At 32.3% G+C, this 11926-nt stretch overlaps 2 protein-coding genes across 4 annotated transcripts; one reads left to right on the top strand and one right to left on the bottom strand.

Moving 5' to 3' along the window:
• The first annotated feature begins 462 nt into the window (after positions 1–462).
• LOC101218931 (IQ domain-containing protein IQM1) lies at positions 463–3768 on the top strand. Of its 2 annotated transcripts, XM_004142882.3 has the most exons (8): positions 463–1326; positions 1417–1531; positions 1604–1669; positions 1746–1834; positions 1912–1999; positions 2077–2307; positions 2410–2511; positions 2627–3768. In XM_004142882.3, the coding sequence occupies exons 1-8, from the start codon at positions 944–946 to the stop codon at positions 3059–3061; spliced, it is 1509 nt and encodes a 502-aa protein (XP_004142930.1). In that variant the 5' UTR covers positions 463–943; the 3' UTR covers positions 3062–3768. The 2 variants fall into 2 exon arrangements, with proteins under 2 accessions (XP_004142930.1, XP_031736390.1); XM_031880530.1 differs by lacking the exon at positions 1604–1669.
• Positions 2513–5770, bottom strand: LOC101219171 (heat stress transcription factor A-2). Of its 2 annotated transcripts, none has more exons than XM_031880532.1 (4): positions 5282–5770; positions 3908–4987; positions 3497–3555; positions 2513–3191 (listed from the first exon to the last, which is right to left on the bottom strand). In XM_031880532.1, the coding sequence occupies exons 1-2, from the start codon at positions 5591–5593 to the stop codon at positions 4205–4207; spliced, it is 1095 nt and encodes a 364-aa protein (XP_031736392.1). In that variant the 5' UTR covers positions 5594–5770; the 3' UTR covers positions 2513–3191; positions 3497–3555; positions 3908–4204. The 2 variants fall into 2 exon arrangements, with proteins under 2 accessions (XP_031736392.1, XP_031736391.1); XM_031880531.1 differs by having other exon boundaries at positions 2513–3347; positions 5282–5769.
• Between the last annotated feature and the right edge of the window lie 6156 nt (positions 5771–11926).

Genomic DNA, 11926 nt, shown 5'->3' on the forward strand with positions numbered 1-11926 from the left:
TCTTACGATTAATTACTACTTTTTTGTCATCCATGATTTTGAAACTTCAAATTCATAACACATTTTAATTCTAAATAAATCTAGTTGATTGTTTCTAAAGATTTCTTAAGATTTGAAAGCAAAATTATTTATTTAACTTTATCATATTATTATTTTCAATTAAAACAACAAATGGTTACATGTCTATATTTATAAATTCTTATTCTTAACTTTCTTTTCTACTTTGATATCATAAGATTCTTTTATTAAATATATTCATTTCAATTTTTTGTTTCATTAATTTTTAAAATCATTTCTCAAATTCCAAGATTTAAAATCAATCTTGACACATTCTTAAACGAATAATTATACACGAGGTGTCCGAATGGATTTGAAGACTTTTTCAAAAACTATAAACAGCTTCAACAATGGCAGCCTATATATTTATATGTAGAAATTGGTTTTATGATGGTTCAACTGCCTTCTGAAAGAGGTTGGTAGAAAAGATATTTAACTTCAATAATGCTTGACAGTACAACAAGATGGAACCATGCAAATTCATCGCTCGGCTGCCATGGCTGGCTTTTCTTGTCGGATATTATTAAATATCCAGTGTTTCATTTCATCAATTAACAAATCAACTACTTGCTATTATTTACCTTTTTCTAAGGCAATATCGTGTAGATTAACATATTAGATTAATGCATCACTTTCTGTCTTCGACTGCGATTCTCCAGTTTGAAAACGACTGTTGCCCCACAAAACGAAAAACAGCATTAAAAAATACACCCTCAACTTTTGCATTAAATACATCCAAATTTCCCTTGAAAAGCACGGTTCATCTTCCATTGGATCATGAACAGAAAGTCCTTGGAGTTCATTTCGGGTTTGGAACTCATTTCCTCATCTGGGTTTGAAATGGTCAAAACGTTTCGGTTTCTTTTTCCTTTTCTCTTGTCAATGAATGCATAGAAACATTCCTTTGTCTTCAGATTTGCAGAGCAGAGAGATGAATGTTCAAAAGTCTTGCTTGAAAGAGGAAGAAGGAAGGGGTGATAGAGTCGGAGAAAAAGACCTACCGAAATTAAACAGGTTGCAACTAAAACAAGTCTCTGATTCTTTTCACCATGTAGTCGTTGACCACAAAAGTTTCTCCTCAGAGAGAAAAATTCGACAACCCGAAAATAGGAAAAAACCAAGTATTTCACTTCCCAAGCCGGTTGCTATTTCTTCTAATAATCCAGTCAGTGAATTGGATTCGGCAGCAACTAAGCTACAAAAGGTCTACAAAAGCTATAGAACAAGAAGGAATCTGGCAGATTGCGCTGTTGTGGTTGAGGAGTTATGGTTTGTGAAAGAATTCTCTCTTTTTTTCAATTTTTTTGGTTTAAGTAAGTTGAATGCTTTGTTTCTCACTCTTCTCGATGAATTTTGAAGGTGGAAAGCTTTAGACTTTGCCGCTCTCAAGGTAAGCTCGGTGTCATTCTTCGACGATGAAAAGACAGAAACCGCTACCTCCCGTTGGTCCCGGGCTAGGACGAGAGCTGCAAAGGTAAATTCTTGGTATTAGTATGCTTCATTAGTTGTGGTTTAGAACAATAATGATGTTCTCTAACTTGTTCAGCTTGGGAAAGGTTTATCAAAGGATGAGAATGCTCAAAAATTAGCTCTTCAACACTGGCTTGAAGCAGTAAGTTCATATAGTTCAAACTTTTAGAGGTTAGAGAAGAGGATGTTGACCGTTTTATTGAACTTCTTTTGGCCAGATTGATCCCCGCCACCGCTATGGACATAACTTGCATTTTTACTATGATGTTTGGTTTGATAGCAAGAGCACACAACCTTTCTTCTACTGGTAATTTCCCCAATCACATTGCTGGTATCATTACACCGAAAGCTTTCATTCTTATCCTTCAAGCTTCCTTTTAAAAGGTTGGATATTGGTGATGGGAAGAGGGTTAATCTTGAGAAGTGCCGTAGATCAGTTCTGTATAAGCAATGCATCAAGTACCTTGGACCGGTAAGTCGCCTGATTAGATTGTAGTTTCTACTCCATTACGAGCAGTAAGCAATTGTTTCTATTCATTTCTGTTGCAGAAAGAAAGGGAGGAGTACCTGGTGATTGTGGAGAATGGGAGGCTTGTTTACAAGCAAAGCAGAATACCCATCACCACAGTTGAAGATTCCAAGTGGATTTTTGTACTCAGCACGTCAAGAGATCTGTATGTGGGACAGAAGAAGAAAGGTCGCTTTCAACACTCCAGCTTCCTGTCTGGAGGAGCTATAACGGCTGCAGGAAGATTAGTTGCCATTGATGGAATTCTCAAGGTGCATAATTGAATGCTTGAGCATATGAGTGTTTTGTAGGATAATCATTCTGTAGAGCGTGTAATTCATAGAGGATGATGTTTTCATTTGAATTTTCTTTAGGCTATATGGCCATACAGTGGTCATTACCTCCCAACAGAGAACAATTTTAAGGAGTTCATTAGTTTCCTTGAAGAACATACAGTGGACTTGACCAACGTTAAGGTAAGAAATTAGATATATAACTACATGGATGTAGTTTTCTATATCAGCTTCTTTTCAGATTGCACAACTTGTTTTCTTGAATTTTCTCAATGGGGATTCCTGCGTTATTATACAGAGATGTTCGGTAGATGATGACAACTACTCACTTAACAACACGAGCGAGGAAACAACGGAAACAACTTCAGAAGACATGGTTGCAGATGATGTTGATTTGGCAGTACCCGTCAAGTTGGTCACAACTAATGAGCGGCAAGAGGATCAGGGTAGCAGCAGAGAGGCACCGTTGATAGACATACCAAAGCGCTTGCTGTGCAGATGGAGCAGTGGAGTTGGCCCTAGAATAGGGTGTGTGAAGGAGTATCCAGCAGAGTTGCAAGCACGAGCACTGGAGCAAGTGAACTTGTCACCAAGACCGTCACCAGGTTTCTTCGGAGGCTCGCTTCCAATACCTTCACCACGGCCGAGCCCAAAAATCAGGATGTCTCCTAGGCTCTCATATATGGGGATCCCCAGCCCCAGGGTGCCTGTGTGTCTGACAGCGCCCATCTAAAGCTTCTGCCTCTTGTGCCCCTAACAAAACCTCTGATTTGTCGCATTTTCATGTACATGGAACTCATCCTTCTTTCTGCCTGGAATGATTCGAGTAGTACATATCTTGTTTCACTGGATCATTGACTTCCCTGGAATAAAGAACCAATATTTTATTTACCAATCCCCTAAATGCGAGGGAAAAGGAAAACAATTCTATAGTTCAGGGGCCCATGTTATTTTGGCTGCGTGTTCAATCCCAGCAAAGCAATAAATGCAAGAGATCTCAAATGTGTGCCTCCGGAGCCCTTCCATACAAAATAACTTGTGAGATGCTTTTTCATGCCATGGAAAATTGCAAACAAACCATGAACTTGAAAAACCCCATCCACTGACATTGACCAAAACCTCTCGCCCTGTAAGGAGCATTCTAAAGTGAGAAAGAGAGAGCAGCTACCTCTAGGTATATTAATTTCCTTTCTCTTGAGAAAACAACCGTGCGGATTTTATCTTCTTCTGCCACCAAAGGATATCCATCAACCAACAGTACAGAAAATCATAAAAGAATTCTACTCAGTTAATGAAGCCTGAATTTCTAAACTTGTGTTTGTTCCATTTTACATAGCTGAGCTTAACATCATTAAGCTCAAACAAGAACTATCAACCAAGGACCAATAGCCTTTCAAGATCTAATACAATTTTATCAGGAATCTATTCCCTGAGTTATGATATAGCTGCGTTTTGTTATCCTCCACAAAAAGTAGTGAGCATCAAACATACTTTAAGGGAAAAGATTTGGCAGACTCGTACATTTCAAATGAATAACAGTTATTGGGTTCCAATTAATGAATGGAATAATTAGTCTTACGTTAATGGTAAAGAAATAAGAATATGACTGAATCTTCTCGCAGGTTTCCTTTCTCTGAACATGCCTGCAAATAAAACCATGGATGAACAAAAAAAAAAACCACAAACCAATTGAACACAACCAAGAATATTAAGTACATAATATTGAAAAAGCCAATGAGTTTCAAAGGATATAAGGAAACAGGAACAATCTGTGGCTCCCCTGCAACATCCACGGTTCCTTCCTACACGAGCCAGCTGAAACCTATTCCACACGAAGAGAAGCAAAATGGCAAACATATTAACTACACTGTTATATCTATGGCTTTGACCGGAGAAACCCCATTTGATCAACGAGTTCCTGCAAGTCCTCAGTCCAATCTAGGGGTTCAGCAATCAGATCCTCCACTTCCACATCAATGTCTGATTGATTAACAATGATTGTGGGTTCTTCTGGATGTCCAGCCACAAGATCTTCAACCCAAAGGTGACTGAAAATCCCCGATTCTTCGTGGACAGAATGACCCAAGTCGGAAACAGGGTCCGCGATCTCAATGCTTGACTCGTCTTCAAAGTTGACTGTTAAGAGCGTCTCTATATCTGGTTCAGAAGTTTCTAGCTCTTCTTGTTTAAGAGCTACAGGTACATTCTCATCCAGGAGATTCTCTACACTTGGGCTGGCAGTTAGTCTTCTTTTTCTTCCAATTTCTACACCTCTCAATTCCCTTCCCTGATTACTATTAATAAATTTCTGAATGAATGAAGGATTCTTGAGGGCTTTGCTGAGGAATGTCATGATCTGCTTCTGTTTACTCTCAGCTTTCTCTAACCTATCCTCCATGGTCATTATTTTATCTCTTGAGCTCTGGTGTTGCTGCCTCAATCTCACTAATTCCGCCATTAACGTGCTTCTGTCCCTTCTCAACCTCTCAAGGTCAGCTTCCAGTCCAAATTGCCCTAATTCAACACATGTTCCTCCATGGTGCTGAATGCTTTGTTGTGAATGTCTTCTCCTCTTTATGGTTCTTAGCAGATTCCGTTGTCCTCCCAGAAACCCCTCATTCGCAAACTCCCATCGATCAGGATCGACTTTACGAAAACCCTTAATTGAAGAATTTCAACATCAACGAGATTAGGTTATGAAATTTTCAAACATACTTCAGAAACAAAAACCCACAACACTGTGGACGTTGTATCAATTAAAACTCCAAACTAATTCGTTGCGTTCATAATTCCTACCCATTTCAATTAGCTCCATTCAAAATCAGTTTAAATTCACATACGTGAAATTATATCTCTACCAAAATACTATCAAAATATGAAGAAAATCGATACGTCAACAAGTAAAGAAAACGGAGAGAAAGACAACGAATATCAATTTCAGTGAAAAACTTACATAAGTATTGAGTTGACGAATGAAACTAGAGAAGTTGGAGTGTTTGAAGTAACGAGGCAGCAAGGTACTAGAGAATTTGTGATAATCCCAAACGATGAAACTATTACGAGCTCTACTCCATGAAACAATAGAGTCCGTCAATGGATCTTCGACCATTTCAAAGGTCTTGGTCAGAAATGGAGGTGGACCAACGTCGTGTAAGCCTTCAATCGGCTGGGGAGTAACGGATGAAGAGGAAGAAGAAAAAGAAGAAGAAGACGCGGTAGCGGTGGCCACAAGTGATTCCTCGGGTTTCACTTTCAGTTCATCCATTACAGATTTGATCGTAAGCGAAGTTAGTCAAAGATTGAGAAGCTAATGGGCTTGATTAGTTGAAGAAGAAATGAGTTTAGAGATTGATTGATTGATAAATGGATGGAAGAAACTGAATTTTAATGGCGTCGGAGTGGAATGTTCTAGGACTCAGCAATGTCTTTTTCAGGTGTTTGTCAGAAGCTTCTTCCCCCTTGTCCACCTCACCAAAAATATCTAATCGAAACTTCTCGTTTCTTCCAGGTCTTTTTTTTAATATCAGTCCTTTAAAATTTTCATAAACAAAAATATTTATGATTGCCTAACAAAATCAAAATCAAGATGTTGAGGAAGTCGGACAGTTTTTCAAAAATATTTTAAGTTTACCTTCCTTTCTATCTTTTTTCTTCACCAATTTTTTTTTTTTTTCTTTTCTCAATTTGTTACTTGTTTGTTTCTAACGTATCAAAAATGGTAAAAGCTAAACGACAAATATATTATGCATTGGGTGTCAATTTATTGAAATACTTTGTATAGTTGGCCTCTGAACTCTTTTCGTTTTCAAAATTATTCTACATATAAATATCTTATCTTTTTGTTATGTTTTAAAAAATATTGTTTATTTTATAAAATTAAGATCGTTTTAGTATAGTAACCAAAATCACATATTTAGTCTTTAAAATTTAAAATTTTGAAATACTTTGAGTGTCAAAGTAAAATGATGTTTTTCATTCCAACAAAATACTCAAATGCTAAAAGATAGATGACTAAAGATTTTAATAGACATTTTTATACCCATGTTTTGCACAATATTAAAAAATGGTCCATTCCTTTTAACAAAACCTTAGATTGTCTTCCTTTATTATCAATATTTGAAACTATAAAATAATTTGTTAGGAAATAAGTAAAAAAGAAAGTAAGAAATGAGAAATAATGTAATGATTATATTTGCACTAATCAATCAATAAAAAAAGTTTAATTTTGTTAAGAAGCATTTTTTTAAATAACAAAATAAATTAAAATATCAAAATTTTGAATTATGTCACTCATACTGTTATATCATTCTAACACATTAATAGTTATTCGTGATAAAACTTGTTATAGACGGTAAATATTTTATAAAATCTATTGTTTTCTAAAATTCTCTTTTTCTTAATTATAATAACAATCATTGTTTTTAGTAAATATTAATTTATTAATCAACTTAAACATCATCTCAGGTATAATTGAACAAAGAGCTGAGGCCTCCATTTGTTGGATTGTAAATTGGGCTCTAAAAGCCCACAAAAAAGGATTTTCCTTTCATGATTGAAATCCAAGGGATGGATGAATTTTAACCTACCAAATAATTGTAGTCTTCATCCTAAACTCATCTATTTATATCCATTGGGTCACTTGCAAAAAAAATGGAAAAAGTTACCGTCCACATATTTTATTATTTACAAAAGAATCATAAAATAAAATAATTATAAAAATATGAATTTGAAATTTTTTTATTTATATTTGCAAAATCACAAACGTTACATAGACCGCTAAATTAATTTGTCATCCAATACAATTTTCCATATCCATTTACATAGGAAGCTTTTAATTTCATCAAATTAATTTAAAATAATTTACCCGTGTTGTTGTAGCTTTTTAATTAATGTTTATTGAGCAAATCTTAGAACAATAGACATACAATTTCATGTCGATTCATAAATTTTATATAGCTAGACACTATATAATAAACATGTTTTTTTCTTTTTTTTTTTTTGTAAACGTAGGACTTGAACTCTTGGACACGACCACAACATTACAACAACATTTTGTAAAGAATAAAGCATTATTTAATATATATTATAATTTGACAACTACAAAATATTATTAAAATATAAAAACCAATGAAAGGGCACATGTCCTCACTGGCTCCTACATAAATTTCTTAGTGCTCATGTCGACAAGGCACAGTTCATTGGATGCAAGTAGTTTACTCTGCATCAAATGACTTTATTAGGTGAGATACGGGTTGACATCGAATAAAACATTTATAGATAGAATAGTTGTCTATATAAATTTATTATTATTATTTTTCTTAACAAAATATCATTTTAAAGATGTGAAATGAAATATTAACCTTAGGGTCGACAGAATTATGTTTAATATTTGGCATAGTAAAAGATTTTAAATACAATCTTCGTGTAACGTTGGAATTCAAAAGTTTAAAAAATAAATCAACAACCAAACTTCATGTAGAAAAAGAAGAATCGTGAATGGGTCGTCGTCATCGCTTATTATTAATTGAGAGAGAGATTCACCTCCAGAATCTTAACGGTGGAGAATTAAATTAATTAATTAACTAAAAATAAACCTTTTTAGTTAAAAATTAGATATTTAAACAACTTGCTAACTCATATGACTCATCACACAATATAAAACACACAAAGCCATCTTAATCATAATTATAATAATAATCATAAAAGTAGTTAAATCACACCCCATTTTAAAATGTTATAATAATTTTATTTATAGAAATTTGAATTTATTTTTTAACGATGTGATTTACACCTCCATATCATTACAATTCTATTAGCTTAATGTCTATCGATTAACTTGAAGCGATAATGATTTAATACAAAACAATTAGCGTAAGAATTTTTAAATTTATAAACTACGTTAAAATAGTATTTAAATAATACTTAAAAATATAATAACCAGATTCAAAATATTAGCCTACACATACACGTAAAACAATATTTTAAATAAAATTATAAATATATAATAAAATCTATCAATAATAAAAATTTATCATTAATAGACAATTTTTTAAATATTAACGAAATTATATATTATATAAGTTCATAATTTTGTTATTGTATGCTTAATTATTATTTATAAATTTGATATCTATTATAATTATGGTCGAAAGTACTTAACAACAAAAAGGTGTAATATTTAAAAAAATAGGTTTAAATTATTTTTAAAATCATATGCATCACATGTGAATTATATATATATATATATATATTAGAATTAACTTGTTTTTTTTTTTTTCCGTTTCTTGAGAATTAACTTAGCATTTAACCCTTCTTCAAGTTGAAGAGGCCTCTCTTCTATTTTTTTTCGCCAAGTCGCATGAAAAAGAAACGTCTCACCCACAAAACGACATGTCGCTTTCCAACCTTTACATTTTTTTTATTTCTTTTGAAGAGAACTTTTACTTTATTTATTTTCATGTTCTCTTTAATTTTTTTTTTTTTTTTTTTGTAAGGAATTAGAGGTTCATCAAATCCTAAATCTAATCATTCATCGCATTTTTTATTAAGAAAGTTTTTTTCTAATGTAGTCTTTAATTTTGTGTATTTTCTATTCCACTTACTCTATATTAGTCCACCAACCAAACTAATTAATATATCTAATTAAGAATTATTTGATTGTCTTCATATTTTTATAATTTGTAAGAGTGATTATTTTCTCTTTTATTTATTTTTACATTAATTTCTAACCTTCCAAAATAATCATGGTGGCTCTAAATATATCACGTTTATGCTTAGTATTTATCTATTTAGTATGTAACTCTAACGTACATAGTTTGAATAGCCCATGTGTTATTTCTATTATTTCTATTATGTTATTATCACTATTTAAAAAAAAGAACTAAACACATTAATCAAAATAGTTGTTTTTCTTTAAATTTATGGACCAAAATTTATATTTTGAAAATTCATGTACTATATTTAAAAAAAACATGAATTTCATGGACTAAAATAGAGAATTAGAAAATAAAAAACTAGGAATTTCTTTTAACAGTCTTCTTATTCAAACAAAGGGCCTTTAAACTCAAGTGAATGACAAATATTAATTTAGTTAATACTTTTATGGCTAAGAAATGTTAGGTTGAATGCAGTGACTTGAAGTCCAACGACCCAAACTCAAGAATTGAGGAGAAGAAATTTTGTGTATTAGAACACACACATATATATATATATACTTTTTGTTATGAGTACATAGAAGACTGGGAATTTAGATCATGGTTTAAGAAAATGTGAGATATTTGATTGCTAAAAATTTATTTTAAAAAGATAAGAATGTAACATTTTGACATGTGGGGAAGGAAAGTTAAGTTTTATAGTAGAAGAATTAAATTGAAATTATATTTAAAATTGTAGAGTAGAAAATGTGGGAATTTGAGATCATATTTAAATCACTTCATGATAAAGAAAAATAATTGTAATGATTTGTTATCGAAAAGGCATGGGAGCAGAAGGAGAAGGAGAAAGAGTTCACCACGCCCCAACTACGTTCCGTAAGAGCTGACGTAAGTAGCTGTGGTTTCAGCCTAACTTTCAACTAAAATAATCATTGTTTATCTAAAATACTAATTTATATATCTTTTTTTAACAAAGATAATAATTTATATTGAATAAAAGTTTGAAATTAAAAGTTTAACTTATCCAAACCACCGGTCAAATCGTCTTTTCATCTATTTTCATGTAAGTTGAACTATACCCGTTTAGGCCTTTAATAAGTATTTTCTTTTATTTTTTGTATTCTAATATTTTATGATTTTTTGTCTGTGTTTTAAAAATAAAATTAATTAAATTGAATTTGTAGACTAAATAATTTTTAACTCCATTGAGATTTAAATCATGGTTAAATTTGATAGTAAAATTTTAATAACAACGTTTAAAAAATAAATTAATTGAATGCTAATTTGAACTACCAACAAGTTAATAAGTGCAAATTCACAAATAAATTTTATGAAGAAAAAGGATTGCAATTGTGCCCTTCCTCTTTCTATAATTGCACAATTCACTCATGAAAATTAAAAGAAAAAAAAAAGTACTATAGAATGTACGAAAATACTGAATCACATCATCATTTTAATTATTTGATAATTCAAAGGGAAGGGGACAGAATTATGGCAAAGAAATTTCAATCTACTCATCAATTATTAATGGCGTGGCAGACAGACGCCGTACTCGGTGGCATCGGCCACGTCTTCCATTTTCACATAAATATGAGATGGAATCATCTTATTGGTCCACGTCATCTCCTTCATCGTCATTTTCCCAAACCCGTGCGGGGAACGAAAAGGAAAAAAAAAGGAAAGTAAAGAACACGAGAGTGCGGACGACGTGTCGTTTCAGTAATGTGAGGATGAATTGGAAAGTGTGGGGTTTTCATTACGGGAAAACTCATAAGGCTCCCACCTCAACAAATCAATGTTATATTACGCCACGTCATCGAGTTTTTGATTGATTGTTTTGTTTTGTTATGTGTATTATTATTAGGTTTTCATCTTAAAAGTAAAAGGTAAATTCCTTCCTTTTTTCACCTTCCACTTTCCCCACCACGTGGAGCCCAATGTCGTGTCAATGAGTTGCCTTCATATTGCCTTACCCTCATCTTAACCACATGTCCACTTCGCTATAACTTTTTACCACCCAAAGCCCCTTTCCTTTTCCTTTTCTCTCACCCTATAATTTTGCGTTACCTTCACGAACCAAACATCGCTTAATTGGTATAATTATAAAGGAAACAAAACAACGAGAATAACCCAATAATAAAGCTTTGGATGGTGCCAAAGTAAATACGTCCAACATTTCAACTCACGTCATTTCTACAATGCAAACAAAAATAATACAATAGATGAATAAACAGTCAACGACAACCTAACAAACATGCAACACAAGATCAATAATTGAAGAACAATAGAGTGATCCGAATAGATTGGTACATAGCATATATGTAGTATAAAGTAGAGTGCTAGTACATATTATTGGTCATATACCTGTAAAATGTCTCTTTACAATTTAATATACACTTACTATAAAAGCATATATACAAGAAAAGTTTAAATTAAATGGTACAGAACACCCTTTTTCAAACTTGGAATGATAATGTAAAAACTAATTTCAGTTTGTAAAGTAACGTAATGAATGAATATGTCGGTTAGTTACTACGTAGTGGTGATAAATCGTAAGAGAAAAACGATGTTACGTTATATCACACTTTAAAGAAAACAAAGAATAAAATTACCATAGATCATCAACAAACACCCACATCACTGATGAGCCAATAGAGCTAACTCAAAAACAGTATTAGCAATAACAATATTAGATTTTACGTTGAATTGCATTTATTTACTGCAATAATAAATAAAGTTTATAAAAGCATATATAAAAATTACATTTAATTTTTCTACTTGTTTAAATAAAGAACTCAATCTAACCAAACTAAAATCAATGGATGTGAAAATTTTCTTCCCTAATTTTTCTTTCCTCACTATTTAATTTCCACGTTTTATGGACGGTGCACGTATTAAAAATTGATATTTTAATAAAGTCACATGATCATTAACAATTGAACTTA

The sequence above is a fragment of the Cucumis sativus genome, chromosome 2 (assembly GCF_000004075.3).
Source record: "Cucumis sativus cultivar 9930 chromosome 2, Cucumber_9930_V3, whole genome shotgun sequence".
Classification (NCBI taxonomy): Eukaryota; Viridiplantae; Streptophyta; class Magnoliopsida; order Cucurbitales; family Cucurbitaceae; genus Cucumis; species Cucumis sativus.

Bases quoted from the DNA above. Each gene is read 5' to 3' on its own strand.
- LOC101218931 (XM_004142882.3), top strand. From the start codon at position 944: ATGCATAGAAACATTCCTTTGTCTTCAGATTTGCAGAGCAGAGAGATG. The intron at 1,835-1,911 runs GTAATTTCCCCA...TCCTTTTAAAAG, and splicing joins ACACAACCTTTCTTCTACTG to GTTGGATATTGGTGATGGGA. The intron at 2,000-2,076 runs GTAAGTCGCCTG...TTTCTGTTGCAG, and splicing joins GCATCAAGTACCTTGGACCG to AAAGAAAGGGAGGAGTACCT.
- LOC101219171 (XM_031880532.1), bottom strand. From the start codon at position 5,593: ATGGATGAACTGAAAGTGAAACCCGAGGAATCACTTGTGGCCACCGCT. The intron at 4,988-5,281 runs GTAAGTTTTTCA...TCTTCAATTAAG, and splicing joins TTCGTCAACTCAATACTTAT to GGTTTTCGTAAAGTCGATCC.